The 25,471-nt window shown below is 34.7% G+C and overlaps 3 protein-coding genes across 4 annotated transcripts; 1 reads left to right on the top strand and 2 right to left on the bottom strand.

Annotated features, from left to right (window-relative positions):
• Nucleotides 1-1,061: 1,061 nt before the first annotated feature.
• Nucleotides 1,062-2,079, bottom strand: LOC124819755 (uncharacterized). Its single transcript, XM_047291328.2, has one exon. The coding sequence runs from the start codon at nt 1,901-1,903 to the stop codon at nt 1,451-1,453; it is 453 nt and encodes a 150-aa protein (XP_047147284.1). The 5' UTR covers nt 1,904-2,079; the 3' UTR covers nt 1,062-1,450.
• A 2,388-nt stretch (nt 2,080-4,467) lies between these two features.
• LOC124819752 (type 2 DNA topoisomerase 6 subunit B-like) lies at nt 4,468-9,955 on the top strand. Its single transcript, XM_088094889.1, has 12 exons — nt 4,468-4,503; nt 4,624-4,729; nt 4,983-5,063; nt 5,146-5,172; nt 5,577-5,682; nt 5,769-5,844; nt 7,205-7,225; nt 7,485-7,681; nt 8,285-8,429; nt 8,534-8,736; nt 9,122-9,254; nt 9,513-9,955. The coding sequence occupies exons 1-12, from the start codon at nt 4,468-4,470 to the stop codon at nt 9,801-9,803; spliced, it is 1,422 nt and encodes a 473-aa protein (XP_087951015.1). The 3' UTR covers nt 9,804-9,955.
• Nucleotides 9,956-22,573: 12,618 nt separating this feature from the next.
• On the bottom strand, nt 22,574-25,471 carry LOC124819753 (ADP-ribosylation factor 2). Of its 2 annotated transcripts, XM_047291325.2 has the most exons (7): nt 25,324-25,471; nt 24,743-24,912; nt 24,271-24,341; nt 24,055-24,174; nt 23,322-23,440; nt 23,158-23,239; nt 22,574-22,890 (listed from the first exon to the last, which is right to left on the bottom strand). In XM_047291325.2, the coding sequence occupies exons 2-7, from the start codon at nt 24,888-24,890 to the stop codon at nt 22,885-22,887; spliced, it is 546 nt and encodes a 181-aa protein (XP_047147281.2). In that variant the 5' UTR covers nt 24,891-24,912; nt 25,324-25,471; the 3' UTR covers nt 22,574-22,884. The 2 variants fall into 2 exon arrangements, with proteins under 2 accessions (XP_047147281.2, XP_087950292.1); XM_088094166.1 differs by lacking the exon at nt 22,574-22,890 and having other exon boundaries at nt 23,074-23,239.

Genomic DNA, 25,471 nt, shown 5'->3' with positions numbered 1-25,471 from the left:
TTTGTTTCCTGCTCTATCCATGAGCTAAACTTCAAGGAATTAGATACTAAGCTAAATAAAGAAGCAAATGAATTTTGTCTGTAATGACTTTCTTTCAATTGTTTGCGAATGGTAGGGAAATGATTTACATTATGGTCGGTTTAACATGAGGAAAGTGTTCTTTCCTTTGTGAAAATCTCAATTCAAGAAAACCATTCCCTTTTAGAAAAGAAAAGTCTAGTTTATCCTAAAACCTCAACAGAAGAAAACCATTTCTTTTTAGAAAAAAAATTAGTGTACAATGTAGCATGTTAAAACTTTTCTTTCGACAGTAAAGAAATCAGAAAAACGAGAGATTACTTCATTTAAGGTTCAGAACAATAATAGAGAAATCAAACTATATTCCATTTATATTTATATATAACAGGGAATAAAACAGAGAATAAATGAGAGATTACTTCATTAAAGGTTCAGACCAATAATAGAGAAATCAAACCTTATTCCATATACATTTATATATAATAGGGAATAAAACTGAGGAGAAATGTACAATTTTGTCTGTTTGAAAAAAATTCTAAATTTTGGTGATCATAACAAATTTAGTGTTTCAAATTGTCAAAATCTGTGTGTCTGATTAGGCTGGATAGACACTGATACAGTTACCAAAACATAAAATAAGTCGGGGGAACATGTTTTTCCATCCTCCCTTGATAATATTATTAGGTTTGGCAGATTCAAGAGTGTCAGATGTTGTAGAGCCTTGAAAACTTCTCCATCAAAAGGCCTATATCAACAAAGTTCTTGAAAGGTTTAGGATGGAAGATTGTTCAATTGTGGTGTCCATTGTGAAGAGTGATAAGTTTAATATAGATCAATGTGCTAACAATGAGTTCGAAAGGAAACAAATGAAGAACATTGCATGTGTTTTCCTTGTGGGAAACTTCATGTATAATCAATTTTATAGAAGACCAGACATTACTTTACTTTTGTAGTTGAAATGTTTAGGAGATAAGAAATCAATCTATGAATGGCACACGAGAAAACTACAAAGAAAGTGTTAAAGATACCTTCAAGGAACCAAAGATTAAAAGCTTCTGTATCATATTAGTTACTTAAACTCAGATTTTGCTAGTTGTATTGACTCTCGTATGTAGGCATTTGGATAAAAAGATTCAAAACCATCATTATTTTTTATCCAATCAATCCATCATTAGATTGAGTTATTTATAATTTTTACAATCTTTTTACTTAAGAAAATCCATATTGCAGGGAGAACACAAGATTTCGTTTTCAAATATCAAAACAAGGGCATAAAAAGAGTTGAGAAGATAATTATACATTTCATCTTGCAGTTGCAGATCTAATAAGAGACTGAAAAAAGAGAAGATAAATAGAAACACAATGGTATAGAGAAGGAACAGTTCCCAGCAAGAAGATGGGTTTGTCTACATAATACTTAAGGTAATTCCCTTCATGGACCTGGTCTTATTTTTCCTGGGTGACCAAGCTTCATTTCAAAAGTTTTCATGTCACCATGAGGAAGTGGCTTCATTCCTCTGCCTGCTCCATGTCCATTAGGCTTGGAAGCTGCAATTCTCTTGTCAAACCCGAATTCAATGTCCACTTCTTTTGGACGGAAGTTGGTGTGGTTCTGCTGCTGCTGCTGCTTTTGAGGTTTAGCATGTTTCTGGCTGTGGCTGTGGCTGTGGCTGCGGCTGCGGCGGTTGCAAAGCCTTCCAAGGCAGCAAGCAACTGCAGAAATGACTACTATTATAGCCAAAACAACAAACACTGAGCCAAAAGATCCGTTTGAATGGTGGGGTGGTGACTGGTATGTGACACTGGTAGGGTAGACCTGAACAGGTTGCTGTTGCTGCTGCATCAGTGGCTGTGGCTGTGTCTGTGGCTGAACTTGTAAGGACATCTTCAATGAGAGAATTGAGAAGGAAGAGAATAGTTGTGTTGAGGGGTGTGAGAATTTTGGGGGATATCTGGATTTGGTATTAAAGCTGCTGCTCTTGTTCTTTGAGTGAAGACCAAGGTAGAGTAGTGTTAGCTAACCAAAGAACTTAAGGGAATTAGGTGTGAGAAGTGGTTATGTAAATAGCCTCTGCATTAAGTAGGAATTTTTAATTTAAAAAAGGAGGAGAGGGGAACTTTCTTTAATAAAGAAGGCAACTAAAGATATTCTTTGTGCTCTTTAAACTTATTGGCTCCTATGATTGCTTTGTAAGGAGAGAAAGCAAGATCTTGCAGCATAAGGACACATTACACTCTCAAGGCCCCATGAAACTGCAGCTTTTGTTTACTGTGGCGTTCCCACTCTTAATCATTGAATCACACACTCTATTGCTTTATGTAGCCAATACATACCAAATAGTCATGAATCATGATATTTTGTTGATAAGTGGGCATGGCATTACTTTGATGAAGGACATTATGTAAAGCCAATTAGGCATTACTTCAAAATACACACCCATTTACACTAATTTTGATGTTTTATTACGCACTGCATTGGTAATAGACAGTGCTATACGGTCAGTTTTACGTACGAAATACAGAGCTTGGGTCTAAACAAAGTAATTGTCGTTAGGAGCAGGATGATGTTGTTCCAAACGTGATGCATGAAGGAACATCTGGTCAAGAATTTCTCCGAAAACTGTGAAAGGGAAGACACAGGGTGAGACTAGATTTGTTTTATTAATATTGGGATCTGTGCAAAAGTATCAAGCACTAACCATTCCATAAACAATCTTATAAGCTTAATGGGGTCATCAATGCCCTTTATTCCCCTTTGATATGGAATCTGCTTCTGAGTGTTGAGTTGGTAGAGATATTAAATTTATATATACTAACTTTGTTATCATTATATCATACACTTGAGTTAGATAAATCGGTGCCCAGATGATTCTTTTCTTAAGTCAAATTTTACGCTTGAGTGTTAGGAAAAAAGTAAAATTATTATCTTTCATTCAGAACTTGATAGGATTGAAAGTACTGTGTTGTTCACTTTTTGTACACATGAGAGAAGTTTTTTGTTGAATGAATGGGAATTTCATTCCTTTCTTAGCCATGGCACATAGCACGTAGCACATAGGATAGCAATATGAAGCAGCAATGAATGAATGGGTGATGAAACCCTGACATCTTTTCAATGGAGAAAGTCACCATTCGGTAAAGGGAATCGGTACATATGAAGCAAAACACTTTGAAAAATGGTTAGATAAATGCATGAAGGAAGCCAGCGAGGGTTGAAGAAAGGCGAATAATTCCACTTCCACGAAGCAGAATATAATTGTTCGTGATGCCTCTGGTTGGCACCATGTGAGTTCTTGCAAGGGGAGTACTGAAAGAATACAACTTTAAGAGCTCTGCATGAAGAAAACTCTTGATTCTGTTAAAATTCTCATTTCAAGATTGAGTGAAATAAGGACAATACGAATTAGCCTATGAAGAGTATTTTTTGAACTTGTAATTTTGCTAATCTAGACAAATGATAAAGCCAAACATAAAACTACATGTTCAGAGATTCAGTCAAAACAAGCAGCATCACCATCAACACCGTTTGTCAGCAATGGCATATTGTCTGCAAAAGGAATTCATACTTGCTTGTCTTTGTGAGTGCAAGAAGTCAGAAATTTCAGTGTAACGTCCAAGCATAAAGCACTTTTTTGGGGACCCAAATGCTTCTATTTTTCTCATCTTTAACGGTAAGAGAATTCGTGATAAACATTTTTTTAATTTTAGAATTTTAAAAAAGTAAAACTTAAAATCTCGCTCTTCTTTTTTATGAAAATAACTTTTTTTAATGAGCGGCCTATTGCTTACTGCACATCCATAATTACTAACTGCATCTCACAATGTCAGGAAAAGATTCAAACACCTTTCACTACTGCACCCGCGCCACCACTATCATGGCTTCCACCAACACCACCGTTGCATCTCTGTTGCAAAGAAAGAAGCTAAAAAATGTAGAAAAAACTCACTTTGAAATTTTTTTTTCATGTGTTTTGGAAAACTCTTTCCATAATACATTTCATGTACGGGTATTCCGAACAACTTATTCCCGAAAGCATTGAGTTTAAGAATTTTTTTTTTCAAAAATTCTTTTGTAGAAAAAATTATTCTGAAACACATTTTATACGTTCCTGAAATTCTGTTATGGAAATTATATTCTAAAAATTTCGTTTCAAAAATTCTGTTCCAAAAATTTTGTTTTGAAAATATTATTCCCGAAATCCCAGAAAACTTGTTCCCAAAAGGTTTTGAAATGTGTAATTCGGAAGTCACGTTTCCAAAGAGCAAAATGTCATTTCAAAAGTATGAGGCGTGCGTGCGTGAAGAAATTGTGGGGGTTCCGAAAGTAAAAGCCCAATGGGCGTCACCATGGGTCATAACATGGGTCCACCGCGTTCAGAATGTTATAGTTTCTATTTTCGAAACCGTTGTTTTGTTTCGCGCGCGAATTCCAGAAAGTTTTGATTCTGAATGGAGTTTTCTACGGTTCAGGAATTGTGCTTACATGTGAGTTTCTTCTATTTTTCTATGATTTTCTCTTTGTTTCGTTTATGTAAAGTATGTTCACATGCATTCTAGTTTCGTGATTTGTTCGGTTATGTATGTAACTTGAATCTGCGATTATAGTTAATATCTTCAGCGTATCAAAGATGCCGATTATCGGAGCAGATTTGCAGACTCGCAATCATTCTCACTCGCTCTTCATCTGTGCATCCTTCTCTTCGAATTTCAAGTAGGAAAAGTGTTTGCTGGTATTTCGACACGATTTCTCTATTGGGCAATTTATTATTAGATAGATTTTACTCAGTTTCCAGGAAGTTTTCCGGTTAATGGAAAAAGAAAAAAAAATGAACCAAAACGATGTCGATTAGCTCACTCCAGGGATTATAATTATCAGAAGAATTGTGCTAAAAATTAATAAATCTTGTTTGTCTAAGGGTGGTGAACTTTTTCTTTGTAACAATATTTGAATTTCTTGTGAGAAGTCTCCGATACTGGCATTGGGAGCTGCTTAGAGGAATTTCAAGACTTAAGGTTTTCTTCCACGGATTTTGCTGACAATTGGGGTAACAAAAATTCAGGATTACCGTCTTAGTTCAATGTATTTATCTATTTATTTATTTATTTATTTCGCCTCTTGTAAAACAGATGGAATACTTTCTCTCAAAACCACCAGTAAGTGTAATGCTCTCCTCTGATGTTGGTTGGGATTTGATCTTATAGAAAATATAGATATCCCACGTGCACAAGGTAACGGTTATTGTATCCACGTCTACTGTATTGGTCTTGCTTTGATGTGGGGGGTAATATGCCAGGCCAACTATTTTGTTCAAGAGAAATGGTTTTAAGTTGTCCTCATATTATTTTAATAGGTATAGGTACTTCTAAATTTTGATATGAAATAATTTTATATTACTATTAGCTATATGGAAATTTGTCAAATGTTTTATGTTTCCCAGGTGCTTGTGTATTTATACTACGTCACTGCTCAAAAGTGAAGTCGACTATTGAATATATTCCCATGGTTAGTTTAGTTATTATATTATCACGATTCTTATTGTAATATATGGAAATTGTAGGCATTATGGATACCGAGATACATAGTTATCAGATAAACCTGAAAGAAAGGGGTTCCTCTAGAATAACAAGACTACCTTCAAACACAAAAAATGGGGCAAAATTCAGGTAAAAGAGCTATCTGAGCAACATTTTGAGATGAATTTGTTGGTATAGTTCCTTTTATATAATTTTTTCACCGTATTACTTTGCAGTGGTAGTGAAGCTTATCTGTCTTGTTTTGTTAGCCGTGATCTCTTACTGTCTGATATCCATACCTTTATACAGAAGGTATGCTAATTTTGTCCATTCTTTTTGGTTGTGAAAAATAAATTACTCGGGATACTTTAAACGTTTACTAAGCTGATTTTTTTCAATCTAAATGTGTTCGATCAAAGAGCGTAATGATCACTGCCCTGGTCATGTGACTGACTTTCCTAGAGTCATCGCAATCATCACATGCATCGTCATAAAATTTTAATCATGAACCAAGATCGAAACTGTTAGGCCATATTTTTTGGTGTGCATTTGGAAGTACGCTGATAAAGTTAAATGCTATTGAATAAATTAATCCAAATCTACCTGTTTTCAACTAATATGGATCTGACAGGGAAACAATAACAATAAAAAGTACTAACTAATTTCTTCAAATTTACAAGAATATGTGAGGAAGAACAACAACATTAATCACAAAACAAGAAACTGGTACATTAACATGGAAGACCCTCTCAATGTGAGAACTAAAAATTATGAATACAAGTCAGTCCATAAAGCTCCACTAAGATCAAATATTAATACAAGAGAGTCAGAATAAAAGCACAAATAAATGTTTACAACAAACCAATACATACAACAAAACAAAATAATGCTCTCAAATATGAAAAGTAAATAAAGAGAAACCTTACATATAGCAACAGTGCGAAATCTGTTGTCAAAAGTGCAAAATCTGTTGCCAAAATTTCAGCCTGGTCCAATGATGATGAAGTTAGAATTATAATTTTACTAAGACGGCTTGGTGAATATGTCAACCACTTCTCTCTGTTTTTTTTCTCTTCCAAAGACTGCAAAAATTACTCTTAGACCTAAAATACCTCTCTCCACTTAGGTCAGGTGAGATAAAATGAGTTTAACTAGTTTAAACATTTTAAACACAGTTGATATTGCAACCAAACAGAGTTTGCTGAATATCAAATTTTTCAATCATTAGAAAGCACTGGCAACTCTAGACAAGTCCTAAGGCTCTACATCAGAAGTTTGTGTCATTTTGCACTTCTCCACTGGGGCAATGTCTAAAGCATTTTTGGTTTATCAGAACTTGTTATATTGAGAAATCAAAAAGAGTGCTAGAGTGCTAGTGCTTCTATTCCTACAACCCCACACCAAAAACAGGAAAAATCTTCACCTGATATATGAAATAAATGAAAACAAAGATAAAATAAAAAATCAGCAAGCAGAAATATGGTATTTTTACCACGCCTGAATGTGCCAAGTTTGCTGCTTCTTTCTTCTTCAATGCATATCAAAATTGAGCCTAGATTATTTAAATGATTTTGTTGAAGTTGTAATATTTGTTTATCAACAAAATACTCTGCTGTTTATACTCATTTTTCACACATTTCATATTCTTTCTATTTATTTGTTGATTTTGCAGATGCAAATTTTAAAGATTCCTGTAAGTTAAATTGACACAAGTGAAGAATTCTCAGCTGCATTAATTTCTTTCAAACAACTATAACTTTAAGCGTGTCAATATTGTTGCTGGAGACCATTCTCCTTCTATCTGATATGCTAGCAACAGTCAATAATTCCACCAAATCAGATAGCCAAATGGCACTTTCTTATCATTGACATTATTTAAAGCGACATTACAAATGTAATTCCGCACCCTTGACTTGACAGTTTTAATGGTTCTCTTTTGTATTTTTGTCCAGAATATTGCAATTCAATTGGTAGCAGAAGATTGCGATGATCCGGAATCACGATATGAAAAGATTTTTCTTGCGAATGAGTGCAAGCAATTACCAATGTCGGCATCAAATCTAGAACTTCTTAAGTCAGGCATAGAAGACTATGTAGTTAAGCATGGAAATAATTTAAGTAACATGTGTAACTCTTGCTTCCCAAGTTGGTACATTCGTAATCTCAAATCAGCTTCCCATTTATCATTTAGAATCGTAATCTTCTTTGTTCTGGTAGACTGATTACTTTTCGTCAGTTAAGTCTCTTAGAGGATATATTTTCTACCTTGACATTCTCTTTCATCATGCGTAGGTGTCATCCTTAAAGTTCATAAGATGTATTGATTATCTCTTGAATATTAAAATTCCCTCTTTACCACTTTTCGTACATAGGCAGTGAAATGCATAGTAGTTTTGAGTTCTTTGTATGTTATCATATTCAATTAGGTAGCAGAACCTTAAATCTATGATAGTTTCCAGACATTTTTGGTTCCTAAATTGATGTGTGTCAGCTATTGGGCATGTGAACTGTAACAGCTTATTCTAAAAAAAAAAAGAAAAACCTTTTGACATTTTATTACTGATTGTGGTAGAAAAACATATCACATCTAGAAGCCCATGCAAGAACTTGGTTTGCATGGTTTTTTAAGCCTTCTCAATATTTACTTTCTTGGTGGATATGGGATGCTTCATAAAAAAAAGGGGGCCTCTAGATCCTTAAACCATAACAATTATAGATTTGAAGTTATCTACTTTTTTTAACCTTTATTTAGGGAGCAGCTCAAAGTTGGAATTGGGGTAGCTTGCTGCACTGATAATCGTTTAAACACGGAACTGGTGATGGAGGCAGTCATATTAATGAGTAATATATCAATGCAGAACATTGCGTGCTTCCGGGAATATGATAATAGAACAGAGGTCCGTCATTAAGTCTCTTGAATTTTATGCTTTAGCTATCTTTTTATATTTTATATTTTATCTATCCACTACTTAATCTGGATGATAAAAATGTTTAATGTCAGGTTTTGTATTTCAAGGACTTTTCACCTTGTACAATCTCCCGATCATCTATGAAGGCATTGCAAAGCATTGACTGGAAAACATATGGCTTAAACTTAAGGGGTACAGTAGAGCAAGATGGCGTTACATTACTAGAATGGGAAAACTTGCCTACAGATACACACATTGATATTGTGCTCCACGTATATCATAAACAATATCCAGCATTGGACAAATCCTTTTTATCTTTATCAGAGACAGTGAAAAGTGTTTTACATAGCTTTTTTTATACATTTATTTTATACTTTTCTTTCTGACGTTTCTTTGGATTTTGTTTATATTATTTATTTGTGGGTTAATTGAAGATCCAGTAGTTCTTATTCAGAAAATTTTCAGGATCTGAAGTATCATAAGTCGTTTGCCTTTACTAGATAGCCAACATCGTACAACCAAGTTACAAGTCTACATTTGAGTGTTAAAATCACATTTAATATACTTATAGGGCATACTCATTTCCCCTATATGTTTATGAACATTTTCTTTGTGTATAATAATGTAAATCTTCTAAGTTTCTTAACTTTTATGTAATTTATACTTCCTTGACACATTGTTAAGACCATGATACCAGCTCCTAGGAAATTGTCTCCACTTGACAGAAACCTTGTTAAGAGAGCAGTTAAACTTTCACTGGATGATTTGAAGGCGAATCATTCCCAGGATTTTTTAAGTTCACGTGCCCTTCAGGTGAATTATTCTATCAATCTCTTTCCCTCTCTAATACATCTTTGATCTGTGTGGCTCAGTACTTTTACTGTTGAAAGTTTTCCCTCCAACTGCGATTTTGCATTAATATCTTAATTCTTAATTCAACACCTTGATTTCCCATTCAATAAGCTGAGTGTTTAGTGTAACTTTCTAGATTATCTCTTCTGGCTTTGTATTTAAAATTGTTTGGCCAACTTTATGGCGTAACGTTTTATAATTCGGTTCTTTCACTTTCAGATTCGCAGTTATGCCCCTGATCTCGCAAAAACTATTGCTGGGCTGATATTGTCTTCCAGCGATTTGGATTTCCAGGGAGAATGCTTTTCTCTTCTTGGATTACAGTCTCAAGAAGTTGGAACTGAAATTGTGGAAAGCTGTATTGAAGAAAGGATTGTTTCAGTTATAGAGATGAACGACAAGAAGCCCAACAATTCTCAACAGGTCGCACCTTACCTTTTCGAAGAATTAGAAAACCCTGCCCGGGAATCAGAATTTCAAGAAAACGATTTCAGCCCCTTGGACTTTTAACTCTTGCAAGGTTTTCCTGCATCCTTAGTTCATCTTTCAAAATGGTAGTAGCTGATATAATGGCATATTCATAATTCATAGTATACGTATATTTGTACCAATGTGACGTCTGATATCGATGAAGCTTCAAACTCAAAGATATTTTTTGTGTATAGATCACTTAATTTAATCACGTGAACCATCTTTCAACCTTTTAAGGAAAGCATTGTGCTACCTCTAAAAAAGCCCATCCACCATAAAACAAAGGGGAAATGGAAAAAGGAAAAGAAAACATTGATGGGAAAAATATACCAAACTTTAAGCAGCCTAACAATCGTTTCTTTTTAATTAGGATTATGATTCTTTTAAAACAGAATAGGGAGCAGGAATGAAGGAAATTCTGGGCTCAAGAATAGAAGCAGAGACTGATGACTTCGACAATGTCTCTTCTGAGAATAAATGTTTCACTGATTCCAGCATACCTTTTACAAAAGAGGCTAAAACTATATATGTATGAAGAAAATCATTCGTACTGTAACTTTAACGTATTATTTTAATAGTATAAAATTACTAAAATAAAACATACATATATAATAACTTATAAGGAACTTGAGATTATTAGAGTAGGAGATTCTATCCCTAAAAAACAAAATCTATTTATTCTTTCACTTCTCTTTTAACCAAACGCTGAATCAATTGAAAATATGTTTCTTTCCTAAGCTCACATTGGTTAGGGTGATCATTGCAAAGGAAAAAACCACACACAAGCAGACAAACACAAAAGCAATGGTAAGCTAGATACAAGACAAGTCATATAACATTTATAACATAACATACATGAATAATATATATATATATATATATATATATATATATATATATATATATATATATATAACATACATCAACCCAAACATCTTAACATGCAAGGACCTAGACTGGTTATCCAGATATAGTATGAATGTCGAGCTATGATGGTTTATGTACTTCTGGTGGCCTCTACTGCTTTGCAGAGTCATTGTCAATGGATTTCACTTTACCACATACAAGGTTAGTCCTCAAACGTCTTTCAGCCAAATGGAGAAATTCCCCTCAAGCTAAGACCTCCTGCTACTCTCCACGGTATAACCATCCATCTCTACTTGAGTTAAAGTTATTGAGTGTGTCAGGATAAACCTCCTGCATAACTTCAGCCATTCATACAAACAATACAGGCACCACCATGTAACCCTCTCCACGTGGTTCATGGAATTACGTCCATCAATACCATTCACATAATCAACCACATTTTCATCATCATCATATCCCTCTCATAATCATATATATATACATATACTTCACACCAACATTGCATAATATCACATGCAACCTCAAAACATTCATCACATAACCATAAACAATCCCATCAAGTATCACAAAGTAGTTAATAATAAAATTAATTATCTATTGCATAATGAAAATTGATAATAAGATTTCTTAGGATCATAAGAGAACAATGAAATACATAGATCATATATGTACAAGTGAATTTGGTTTAGATTAGTCAAAATTTCACATTACTAGTAGTAATAAAATCGATTAGATTGGTAATATAATCAATTAAATCAAGTCTGAATTCACATAAAGCAAAATAAGGCAAAATTGTTTATTTTAATCTATTATGTTAATAACATAATCTATTAGACTAAAGTGTCTATTTTAATCTATTATGCTAGTCACATAATCGATTAGGCTAAAGTGTATGTTTTAATCTATTATGTTAGTCACATAATCGATTAGGCTAAAGTGTCTATTTTAATTTATTATGTTAGTCACATAATCGATTAAAACAGAAACTATTGCCTAAACAATTAGTATAAAATTTCCCTACAACTTTAATTGATTCCAAGGACCTTCTAAACACTCTAAAATATCTGAAAACACATTTATAACTCCATTTGACCATTTGAAACCAAACTCACTTCTCTAAGCTACCCAAACTCGTTTCTACCTCTTCTAACCCCTATATAAACAAAGTAACATCATAGACAAGTCATAATACCCTAAATAGCACACCTCAACACCTTAGATTACTCACAACTCCTCTGTTTCAAGTTTTCACTAGTTAAACCTCAAAATTGAATTAAAAGTACCCAAAAACTCACCCTATTCTAGAACTAACACTTCCACACTAGATTTTTCTCATTTAAATGTCTAGACAAGTAATAATATGTTTAATAATAGACTTCCAACTTCCCAAAACAGTTTACCACCCTTACCTCAAAATCTCACAACTCAAAACCCCAATTTTAGACCAAAAACATGTAAAAACACACCGACCAACCATTTACGGCCTCCTACACCAGATTTTTTTGGTTTGAAAGTTTCCATAAGTACTAAATGACTTCACAACTGACCTTAAACTGCTATTTCCCTCAACCAACCAGTTTCTCAAAAATTCACCTATCAAAACCCTTCCTTTTTACACTTAAAACCCAAGTATTTGACTCTTCTTCATTCCAAACACTTTGAATTAAATTTCAAACCTCAAATATTGTTCACTACTCACAATCATAATAGCAACATCATCAAATCATACCATATCAAGCATCCTAACATTATACAATCGTTCATTATCATCTAAGTACAAAGAATATTAGCAAGAACGTAGCAATTTCCCTTAAATCATCTTATCATTCATAAAGACACTAAATTTGTAATGCAAACTCATTCTAAAGCAAATTATAGCTTCCCTTACCTTACACCGATAATACAAAGATCTAAGAACACCCCCGATTACTTCTCGCACAAGGAACTTTTAGAAACACTTACGAATCACCAAATTGAAAATGGAAAGAGTTCTTAGGACCTCGATTTATCAAATAACCAAAGAGGAAACACATTTTCTACATGCAAGAAAGGATTCTTGGACATAATCACACATCGAGAATGAACAAAAACAAGGGTAGAAACTTGCTGCTCTATTCAAGAAATTGATCAGATAGGAATATAGACCTTGTTGTCGTGGTTGATTAGGCACCCCCTGATCATCAAAGAGATGATTCAAGAGTTAGAACTCTTAGAGAGATGGTAGAGAGTTCAAGAGAATAGTGTTTTAGAGAGATGAAATGTGTTTTAAGTAATAAGACGAGTTTAAGAAATTCTATTTATATTATCAACTTATTTTAAAATATAATACTCAGTCTCATTATTTTAAAACACTTTTCAACTCTAATACTCTATTTTCAAGGTTATCTCAATAACAAGTTATAATAAACAAGATTAACTATTTTGTAATACCACCCTCGAGCAAGACTATGAACATCTAATCGTCCTAGCTTGGAAATGTATTATGTGAAAACTTGGGATGAAGAGCCTTAGTAAACATATCGGCTAGTTGAGCAGAAGAAGGAATGAACAGGAAATGAAGAAGACCCCTTCGAATTTTCTAACAAATGACACGACAGTTAGTTTCTATATGTTTTTGTGCATTCATGAAAAGTTGGATCGTGAGCCAAGTATACAACGGATTGATTATCACATAACACTGAAATAAGAGAAGCAAAAGGAACTTGCAAATCAGTTAGCAAGAAATGGAGCCATTGCAGTTCACAACTCAAAGCTGCAATAGTTCTATATTCTAGAGGAAGAACGGGATACAATTGTTTACTTATTAGTTTTCCAAGAAATTAAGGAAGAACCAGAAAAGAGGTAATATCCAGTGATAAATTTTTATGTTTCTGTACATCTACCCCAATCAGAATCAGAAGGAATTAGAGATGAGCTTGCGATAAAGTGAAAACCTTTAGTAGGAGAACGTTTGATGTAACAAAGAACTCTCATGGTATCACTATGAAGAGTATCCATGGGTTGAAAAACATATTGCCTTAGTTGTTAACTAACAAAAGTCAAATTTGGTCTGGTGGTTGTAAGGTACATCAGTTGACCAACTAGTATGCGATAAGCCTGAGGATCAAATAAAGGAGGGCCTGAAGTGTTAAACTCAGAGAAGATTGAGCCAAAAAATTGTGTCTCCTCTTGCTGGAGAATTTTCATATAAATACACATGATAACAATCAATCAAGCTAATTTTCAGCCCACTAAATAAGCTAAACTGCAATATATACATTAACTACAGTTAATTATCCTAATTAACAGAATAACCGTTACAAATAAATATACAATTGCAAATCTTTTGCAATTCATTCTATTGACATCCCCCCTCAAATTGATGTTGGTGAATCTACAAGCATCAATTTGCCAAGTAGAAAATTGTGATGCTGGCGTGACAACGATTTAGTGAAAATGTCAGTTATTTGAACGGATGTTGAGACATGTGGTAGATTGATGACTCTACGATCATACGCTTCTCGGATAGAGTGACAATCGACCTCGATGTGTTTCGTCTATTCATGGTAAACTGGATTTGCTGCAATCTGTATGACACTAGTGTTATCAGCATGCAGTGGAGTTGGTTGTGCTTGAGACAATCCAAGCTCTGTAAGAAGACCATGTAGCCATATTATCTCAGAACAAGCAGCAGATATTGCGCGATATTCTACTTCAGTGGATGACTTTGAGACTGAATCTTGTTTCTTACATTTCCATGAAATAGGAGCATTCCTAGGAACATACACCAGCCAGTAGTTGATCTCCCAGTGTCTGGACAGCCAGCCCAATCAGCGTCACTATAAGCTTGGAGTTGAAGAGATGAATTACCAGGAAAGAATAAACCACGACTTGAAGTTCCAAGGAGATATTTAATGATACGTTGCACGATTGAAAAATGAAAGTGTCGTGGAGATTGCATGAACTTACTAAGAGTGTGTACAGCAAAAGAAATATCACGATGAGTGATGGTCACATAGATGAGACTACCAACTAGTTTCCGATATTGAGTGGGATCGTCAAGAAGCTCTTCTTCATGTCGCCTATATTTAACATTAACTTCCATTGGAGTGTCAACAGGGCTAGCATTGGTGAGTCCTGCTAGTTGGACCAAATCTTGAATATATTTATGTTGGTTTACGAAAATGCCTTTAGGATGGTAATGCACCTCTAAACCCAAGAAATAATTGAGATATCCTAACTCTTTCATGTGAAAATTTGAATGCAGCATTTGTTTGATTCTAGAAATAACATCTTGATCAGAACGAGTGACCACAATGTCATCAACATAAACAAGAAGTACGACGATGCCTTTAGGAGTCCGTTGAAGGAAAAGTGATGGATCATACTGACTTTGATTGAAAGAAAAACCAAGAAGAGTGGAGCAAAACTTTTCAAACCATACTCTTGGGGCCTGCTTCAATCCATATAAAGAGTGTTTCAATTTGCAAACAGTATTTGGGGAGAGGGTCGACATACCACCAAGAAGTGTGATGTAAACTTCCTCCTTAAGGTCACCATGGAGGAATGCATTTTTGACATCCATTTGATGTAATGGCCAAGATTTGGATGTAGCAAGAGCAAGGATAGTGCGCACAATGGTCATCTTGGCAACTAGAGCAAAAGTCTCGTCATAGGCTAGGCCATACTCTTGCTTATTTCCAAGCCCAACCAGTCGTGCCTTGCAACGGTCTATGGAGCCATCCGAACGCAGCTTTATAGAGAACACAAACTTGTTGCCTGAGGGTTTAACAGATGAAGGGCATGGCACTATATCCCATGTCTGATTTTCTTCCAAGGCGAGAAGTTCACTTTCAATAGCTTTTTCCCAACATTCATTCTTCATTGCCTGTTTATAAGAAGAAGGAATAGGAATAAATGATATGTTGTTGTCATGGAACAGATATACCTTTTTGGGGGCTTACCAATGCGTGAACTGCGTCGTAAAGGAGCTAGTTCTGGTTCTGGAGCTTGTACTGGATCAACATCCAAGGAATTATCTTGAAGGGGTCCATGTGATTGTGGTAGGTGATGGTGAGTGGCAATATTTCGCCTTTGATCGGTCAATAGAGGTCTAGATGATGAGTGACCTGCAGAAGAATTAGAAAACAATGGCAAAACAAAAATTGGAGAAGGGAACGAGTCATGATGGTTTGCAAAAAAATATACACTTTCTAGAAAAATGACATTTCGAGAGACCCGAATCCGATGAAGGTTAGGATCATAACATAGAAATCCCTTTTGATGAGGAGAATAGCCAAGAAAAGCACATTCAACAGATTGTGCAGTGAGCTTGGTGCGTTCGTGTGGAGGAAGATGGACATAACATGCACAACTGAAGATACGAAGAGTGGAGTAATCGGGTGGGTGACCAAATAATCGAGTGAAAGGAGATGCATTACTTATAGAAGGAGATGGAAATCTGTTTATAATATGAACAGCAGTGGAAAGGGCTTCACACCAAAATCGTGATGGCACATGCGACTCCAGCAAAAGGGTGCAAACAACATCTAGTAAATGGCGATTTTTCCGTTCAGCTACCCCCTTTTGTTGGGGGGTTGATGGGCATGATCTTTGAGATAAAATGTCATTGGATTGCAAGAATTCCTAAAATAAATGTGATGTGTATTCCCACCATTATCAGAATAAAGAATCTTGATTTTGGAGGATAATTGGGCCTGAACATAAGCATAAAAGAATTTGAAAGTGAAAAAGACTTCATCTTTTGAGCGTAGAAAATAGACCCAAGTGAAACGACTATAATCATCAATAAAAGTTACAAAATACTTGTAATGAGCATGTGACATAACTGGTGCCACCCCCAAACATCACTATGAATGATATCAAATGGTTGTGTTTCATGCGACTGATGTGTTGGAAAAGGTAGAATTTTACTTTTGCCAAGCTTACAAGGAATGCAATCAAAATGAATATTATTAAGAGATGGAGTGTGTTTATTTCCAAGAAAACCATATTTGAGCATGTCATGGAGTACATTTCAGTTGGGATGCCCAAGGCGCTTATGCCACACTTGGTGATCAACAATAGAAGAATTACAAGAGACGAAAGGCAAAGAAAGACTTGGAGACAACAAGAAATGGATGGGAAAAAGATGTCCAACTTTAGACCCCTTCGCAATTATCTTCCCCGAGAGTTGATCCTGCACAAGACAACCAGACTGTGAGAATTGAACTCGACAATCATTATCGACAAATTGACCAACAGAAATGAGATTACTGGTGAGACCAGGAGCAACAAAGACATTTTTAAAAAATGAAGAAATATCACCAGTTTCTGTTATAGGCAATTGATTTCCACCAGCAGTATGTATCTTGAGATTCCACCAGCAGTATGTATCTCGAGTATTGTTGGTCATGTGGTTGGAAGCCCAAGAATCAAAGTAACATGGGCTCTGATACCATGTTAAACTCAGAGAAGATTGAGCCAAAAAACTGTGTCTCCTCTTGCTGGAGAATTTTCATATAAATACACATTATTACAATCAGTCAAGCTGATTTTAAGCCCACTAAATAAGCTAAACTACAATATATATATTAACTACAGTTAATTATCCTAATTAACAGAATAACCGTTACAAATAAATATACAATTGCAAATCTTTTGCCATTCATTTTGTTGACACTCACAGATTTGCTTTTAGTACCACTCCAAAAGGCCTCTTACCAATAGAGGTATCTATATGTATATAAACCCATATTTGTCTCTTCTTTTATCTGATGTGGGACTTTGTTTGTATCCCAACATCCTTCCTCAAACAAAGAACTATGGTCTCCTTCCTCCCCTGATGCAAAAGTCTTTTTAGTCATTTATCCCCGAGTACATCATGGTCAACACTGAGCATCTCTAGCTTTCCACCTCTCATGAGTCATCTGGCGTATCCGCCACTGGCCACCTGTCTGGCTCCACCTGATCATGGGGGGACGTACTTGTTTAGAGGCGGTCACCAGAACTGAACTAGTAGCTCTGATACCACTATTGGGGAGGTTCGATATACACACATATCTCCACACTGGTAAGATATTGTCCGCTTTGGGTCAAGCCCTCACGGATTTACTTTTGGTACCACTCCAAAAGGCCTCTAGGACGAGGCTAGAAAACACAAACTAGGTTTTGGGATCGTAACCTAGACTAATACCATGTTAAACTTAGAGAAGATTGAGCCAAAAAAATGTCTCCTCTTACTGGAGAATTTTCATATAAATACACATGATTACAATAAGTTAAGCTGATTTTCAGCCCACTAAATAAGCTAAACTGCAATATATACATTAATTATAGTTAATTATCCTAATTAACATAATAATTGTTACAAATAAATATACAATTGCAAATCTTTTTTCATTCATTTTGTTGACATGAAGAGCTATTGAATCTAGTAGAAGGTTTCGTACGATTGGATACGCAGCAAGCATGTCATTCTCTTCCAACAACTCTAAGTGTGTGCTCACTTGAATAGAAATTATTGTTTACAGGGGTTTGAGAGCGACGAAATGAGATTAAAACATGTTCACATGGAGGGATAAGCGAGGAACGATTTGTGAAGATTTGCGAGATATGGGGTTTTTTGTCTCTCGCTGTTTTGCGAAGATTTGAGCTTATTCAGTCTCAAATGTCTCTCTTACCCTTAATAATTTTATAAAATGTCATCACCTTTTCAGTAGCCACCGTCGATGGGGATGTTGCGCAACAAGGGCAATTGGGCGCGACCTCAATGTTGGGTTTCCACCTTGAACGATTGTTCCATTGGGGTTGGAAAGTGATGATGATGTTGCAACATGTATTGAAGGGCAGCAACAATAATAAGAGGCATCTGAGAACATTTATTTGAAATATGTGTGATATAAGAAGGGTGGTTGGGGATGGAGTGAGAGTGAGAGTAAGATTGGAGAGGAACTTGTTGGTGTGTGAATATATGTGTGGTGATGCGTTGGGAGGGACGTAGGCGGTGGAAGAATAGTTAATAATAAACATAACAACAATAGTAATAATAATAAACATATTATAATAATAATAATAATAATAATAATAATGAAATTTATTTTCATGTTAAAAATTATTTTTTTTCTTATAATAATTTTTACAATTATATATAATATTAACAATTATCAAATCATATCTATATTATAAAAAATAATAAATTTATAAAAATAATTTCATTTTACTAAATTAAATTTTTATATTTTCAAATTAATTTGATTAATTAACGTTAATTTTTTACTCTTTATAAACATTTTTACAATTAAATATAACATTAAAAATTATCATTTTATATTACTTTTAGGTTTAATACCCTATTTTGTCCCCAGTTTCGTTCGACAATGTCAAATTAGTCCATCATTTAAAACGTGCGTCAATTACGTCCCTACTTAATAAAATTTATATCAATGAAATCTCTTCCGTTAAATTCGTGCAAACGACGTTAATAGAAGAGAGAGAAAAATAATTAACGCCGTTTGTACGGATTTAACCGAAGAGATTTCATTGATATAAATTTTATTAAGTATGGACGTAATTGACGCACGTTTTAAAGGATGGACTAATTTGACATTGTCGAGCGAACTGGGGACAAAATAGGATATTAAGCCTTACTTTTATAACTAGGGGCATTTTAGTAATCTTTAATTTTTATCAATTAAACAATTTTTTTATCTCTTACATCAATCAAATCTTACAGTAATTCTCACATACTTTACTTCCAAATTCACTCTCACTTACCTCCAAATCCACTCAAATAAACAACAAAAAGTTTACCCTCAAATCCCTTCAAATCCATCCACTCACTCTCCCCCAAATCATCTCCTCCAAACTCCTCCAAGTGAACACACCCTAAAGCATATTTTCTTTGACTAACCACAATCCCAATAGAAAAATGTGATATTTCAAGACCTAAAAATATAACGAAGTTGCCCAAGATTCTTCATGTTGAATTCATGGTTCAAATGTGTCTTAACATAAATTAATAATGCAGTGAAAGATGCCCCTGTATTCTTTATGAAGAAAGAATGATCAGCTAAAGATTTGGTGAATTAAGGCTAATAAAGTTGTGGTGAGCTTGGCATACCATTGTCTACTAGTTTGTTTCAACCCATCCAATGATTTTCTCAATTTTACAAACTTTTTTATTGGGATGAGAAACTGTCATATCAGGGGCAAATGCATGTAAATTTTTTCATGTAAATCATCATGTAAAAAGGCATTATTAACGTTTAACTGTTCAAGGGACCAGTTTTTGGCAGCATCTATGGCAAGAAAGACTTTCACTGTTGTGAGTTTTGCAATGGAAAAGAATGTATCAAAATAACCTACTCCTTCAAGTTGTGTATATCCCTTAGCAACTAAGAAGGCTTTAAGTCTCTCTATTCTACCATCAACATGGAATTTGATCTTATAAACCCACTTACAATCCATAGGCTTTTTATTGGGAGGAAGATCAATTATGTCCCAAGTGCAGTTCTGTTCAAAAGCATTAATCTCATAATTCATGGCTTATGCCCATCAATCCATTTTAGAAGCTTAAGTGAATATTTTTGGTTCAATCAAGGAAGATACAGAGCAATAGAAATTTCTATAATTGGGGAGCATTTTTATAAGAAAAAAAAGCAGATAAAGGATAATGTACAACGAAAGAATGATTACCAGATAACAAAATGGAATGGGAAGCAGCAGAGAAATAACTGTGATAATCCCTCAAGTAGTGTGGACATTGCATTTGTCTCATGGAGTGTCTAGGAGGTTTTGAAACTGTAGGGTGAGGTATTGTATTAGTAATATGGATTGAAATTATCTACTCTTGCTAGGTTTGGAAAAGTAGTGAGATCAACTATATCCAAGGGTGCAATATTCTCACAGATTGGTTTTAGCAGAGCTAGACTAGTCATGTCAAATTCATTCTCTGATTTGAAAGGAAAGGAAGTTTTCATAAAAGATCACATTTGTTGAGAAATTATTTTTGTCTAAAGTGAGTATCATACAAATATCTTTTAGTTCCTTCTTTATACCTGATAAAAACAATTTTTCTAACCATTAGAGATAATTTGGTTCGACCATGTTTCAAAGTAGTAAAGTAGGCAAAACAATCAAAAACTCTTAAGTGATTCAAGTAAGGTTATTGTTTATTAAGAATAGTATAAAGACACTGATTTTGTAATAAAGGTGCATGTATGACAACATTTTGTTGATGCTTTGATGGAAAATTCCCTTTTCAAGATAAAAATTTGCCATTAATCTGCTATTAAAAATTCTAGTCCACTATCACTAAGGATTACCTTAAGTTTTGCATGAAATTATGTCTTGCAATTAACAAAATTCTTTAAATGATCTTTAGTATCACCTTTATGTTTCATTAATTTAACCTGGGTAAATCGAGAAAAATCATCAATGGTTAAAAATATTTATAACCTGAAATAGAGGTGGTGAAATATGACCTCCAAATATTAACATGCAAAAGATTAAAAGTTTGTATTGATTTAGTCCTACTAAAAACAAAATGAAGCTTCTTTTGTCTGACAAATTGACATACATCACAAGGTAGGAATTCCAAAAGGTTACCAATGAAAATTGTATAAATTTTAATTTTGAATCTGACATATGTAGATGTCAAAGTCCAGGGGTAAAATCTATGTCCATAGTTCGTATCTATTGTTGATAGAGAAAGAATATTGTCATCTATAAGCTTTAGCTTGTTCTTGAAAAGAATGGTAAGCTTCATAGCTCTTCCATGAATGATAATGTTGTCCATTTATAAGGATGGTGAAACTAATGTTTGTGTGGTGACTCGTTGACATGAAAATATAGAGAAGAGGGAAGAGTGAGGTAACAACCGTAGGTGGACCTCTAGAGAAAGAAGAAACTGAAATATGTGTGATAGATTTGGCCACTAGAACTCCTTCTAATACTATCTCAGAAAAAGGCTAAGAACATATATATAAGAATGAAGAAAACCATCAATATATAGCAAACAAACTAAACACGTGTAATAACTACAGGAAGGAAAAAGACAAAACCTTTTCAACTTGTAATAAACAAGATTTTACATGTTCGCTTCCTTGCAAGTATACCTCCACGGTTTTAAAACCTACTTATGTTCCAAAACATAAAAGGAGAGTGGTCGTTGAAGAAACTGTTTGAATTACACCAGTTAGATACGCGTAGTCTTGCACACCAGAATCATGATGTGGTGATCCTGGTTCAAAAACCATTTGACTTGGGCACAGCATAAATACAACTATTTAAATTGTAAAATAATGTGCTTGGATTTGTGCCGTTGAGTTGTTAATTTCACTTTATAGTAATTATGTCTTCGGAAGTTTCACAAATAAAATGTCAATGGATTTTTTTTAACATATATAGAATATTTGTACATGAATCAAATATATAAAAGCTTATTCCGGTGGGTTAGCGGTAAGGCTGTCTGACAATAGAATCATTGTAAAAGCGCAATAGATGTTCAGCTTTAAACAAATGTTTTAACCGCTAAGAGAAGGGGGCAACGAATTGGATTATTAACTAAAAACATGGGATGTGAGAAAAAACAATAGAATCATGCTTCCAACAAAGAACGCAATCCAATGAATCACTAGAAAGAAAAATATTCAGTAACCACCGTAGACAACACCCAAATTTGCTACCCGTTTTAGAAACTCCTTTTATCATGAATGGTTTGATAGTTTAGAGAGAAATCTAGTAAAAGACCGGTACCTTGGCCAAGAAAATATGATCAACAGGAATAAGCAAAAAACTTCAATCCCTTGCATTGAGATTCAGCTATATCTTTCAGGTATAGCAAGTTCTAAGCTCATTTGCCCATGCTATCCACGAATCAAACATTATTACGGATGCCTAAGCCTAATCCCCAAAGAATACCTCAACAAACAAAAATTTAAGTATGGGTAATTACAAAACAATAAACAAAATCCCCATATTTCATACTCAATATATGAAAGATACATAAACAAAATAAAACTATAAATCAGAACCTGGTGGCGCATTGAATTAGTATCTCCATTACAGTTATGGACATTTTCATCCAAACCCAATAGAAAGCTCAGAGTATTACACATCCCAAGAAACAAATTCCTACTACATTTAGCACGAGATGTCCTAAACCACATTACATGAACACATTCGAGTTGTCTCGGAAGAGGACCAAGAAACAAAAGCTAGATAATGTTCACCCCTGCATCCAGAATACCAATCCGCAAGACTACCAAAGGCATTAAGCCTGTGAAAGAAAAAAAAAAGGGAAAAAACAGCCAAGTCATTCAAGAAGTACATCTTTTCATTAATTTTTAAACGAACTAGAAATTTGGAAGGGTAACAAAGAAGTACTTTTAGTAGTGCCTATTTTAGAAAAAAAAACGAAAATATACCAGAGGCACACTTTTGCTACCACTTCTCTAATGAACTAAGCATATTATTTTCAATTCACTGCGCATTGTTTAAAATCCTTTATTCTTCTACAATAAACGAGGAAAAATATATCAGCTACCTTATTGGCGATGTTGTTGGAAAGCCAGTCCAGACCTTCATAAAGGCCCTCTCCAGAGGTTGCACAGGTGCTCTGAATGTACCTGGAAAACCATACGTGAGTTAGATCACAGTATGATACCTACCAATACAAAACAAGGGCTTCGTTCCTAAAATCATATTTACCAGTGGCGCTGTCTGAGAGAGTGGAGACCCAACTTGTCGGTAATCTCAGCAGCATTCATTGCATTAGGAAGATCTTGTTTGTTGGCAAACACAAGCAATACTGCTTCTCTCAGTTCATCCTGAAAAGATTACGAAAACAAACATTTTAAATAATATTATTTCATCATGAGAATACATAAAACAGAAAGTAAAAGAAAAAGGAGACTAATAATTCTAGCCATGGATCATAATCTTTGTAAACAATGAAGTTGACACGGAAGTCTGTCCAATTAGAAGCACTGAATTTTCCAGGAAATTGACTAAAGAACTAGCCATTCAATTTCCAAAATATGTCATAGTAACATCAATATACAATTGTTGTCAGAAATTACGGTCCGGCCAAAAATTATTTAATAGCAATGATAAATGCTATTTCACTAGATAAGAGTTTTATAGATACACCAAAAATATTTGCATTTCCTGCTAGAAACATTCATGTCAGTCCTTCCTCAAAACCACAAATGAAGTCTCAGAACATTTTGAGACTACATTAAAGAATGTTATTTATGGGTAAAATATGATTCTAAAACCTTTCTACCTTGACTAATTTACAGGCCCTTTCTTTTAACCCCTATGTTATCCTAATCCTTATGTAGACGAATGAATTCTTCTCAATGGCTGGTTATCATCTAACGTTAACACACTTGAAAATGAAGACACGGAATGAAAGGCCAAACTAAATTAACTGAAGTACCTCATTCAACATCCTATGCAACTCATCTCTGGCCTCAACAACTCTGTCCCTATCATTGCTGTCTACAACAAAAATAAGACCCTGAGTGTTCTGGAAGTAGTGCCTCCACAAGGGACGAATCTGCAAAGCAAAAACAGTATTTTAGCCTCTGTCTACCAACATTCTTTGTAAAGTAATGTTGTATTTTCAGTGATGCATAAAAATCAAAATTTTCACCTTGTCCTGGCCACCAACATCCCAAACAGTGAAGCTAATGTTCTTGTATTCTACAGTCTCAACATTGAACCCTGAAACAAAAAACCGTCAACACATAAAACATAATCATAACATTCCAGCTATCTGACACACTGAACAGTAGAACGACATCCTCTCATCACAACATGGTTTGCCGTTGAAGATTATTTACAGCGGTAGAACTTTGGACAACAAGTTAAATCCAGGATCTCACGTTAGGCATCACACTATCACCAACACAAATTAAGATCTGCGTATTCAATTTAAAAGTTTTCCTCACATATTAGAACCACGTTTATCACACTCCATCATCATCCACATGAATCACCTCGAAGTCACTCATATTCTAAAAAAAAGAGTATCTAACTGACAGTAAAGAATATCTACGCAAGTAATATAGTAACAGAAACAGAACCAAGCGACGAAAAAAGAGAAACAGAGTCCAGAAACTGACCAATGGTAGGAATTGTTGTAACGATCTCTCCGAGCTTGAGCTTGTAGAGGATAGTGGTCTTACCAGCAGCATCAAGACCAACCATCAGAATTCGCATTTCCTTCTTGGCGAAAAGCCGACTGAAAAGCTTCGTGAATGTCAGCCCCATTTCTCCTTCAGCTTATGGATCCCTAATTTCACCGTTGAAACAAATTTTCAATTTATAAAACAAAAGCAAATCTCCAAACCGAAAAAGAGCACCACATCAAACAGTACAGTTCCTTCCGCAAATCAATAGACAGTCACGTGAACAACACCAGATTCAACCAGATCTCAAACTAATCGAGAAAAAACAGCAGCATGCAAATCGAAACAGATCGCACAAAAACAATAATAGCATAAAAAACAGAAGGATCTGGAGAGACTGATACAGAAACTCTCGGATCAAAGCATAGAGATAACAACCGCAAATGAAGAGGCGAAAGCGAAACGGAAAACTGTTATTGAATCGGAAGTTGAAGTGCGAAGTGAAAATCGGATTCCGTTGGCATGAAGAGATAAAGAAAACAGAAATAAGAGGATGAGAGGTTTGAGATTGTTACCTTCGGAGATGAAACGTTGGTGTATGCAGAAATGGCTGAGAGAGAGAGAGAAACGAGGAATGCTTTGCAGCAACGCGAGATGGGGAGAGTAGCGTCAACGAGAATAGATCTTTATAAGAGATTATTTCCATCTTTTTACTTAAAATAA

This window comes from Vigna umbellata, chromosome 7, assembly GCF_029865625.1.
Source record: "Vigna umbellata cultivar VRB3 chromosome 7, Vumbellata_1.0, whole genome shotgun sequence".
Lineage (NCBI taxonomy): Eukaryota > Viridiplantae > Streptophyta > Magnoliopsida > Fabales > Fabaceae > Vigna > Vigna umbellata.
The sequence above is the reverse complement of the archived record's forward strand: the minus strand, read 5'-3'. Positions and strand labels throughout refer to the sequence as shown.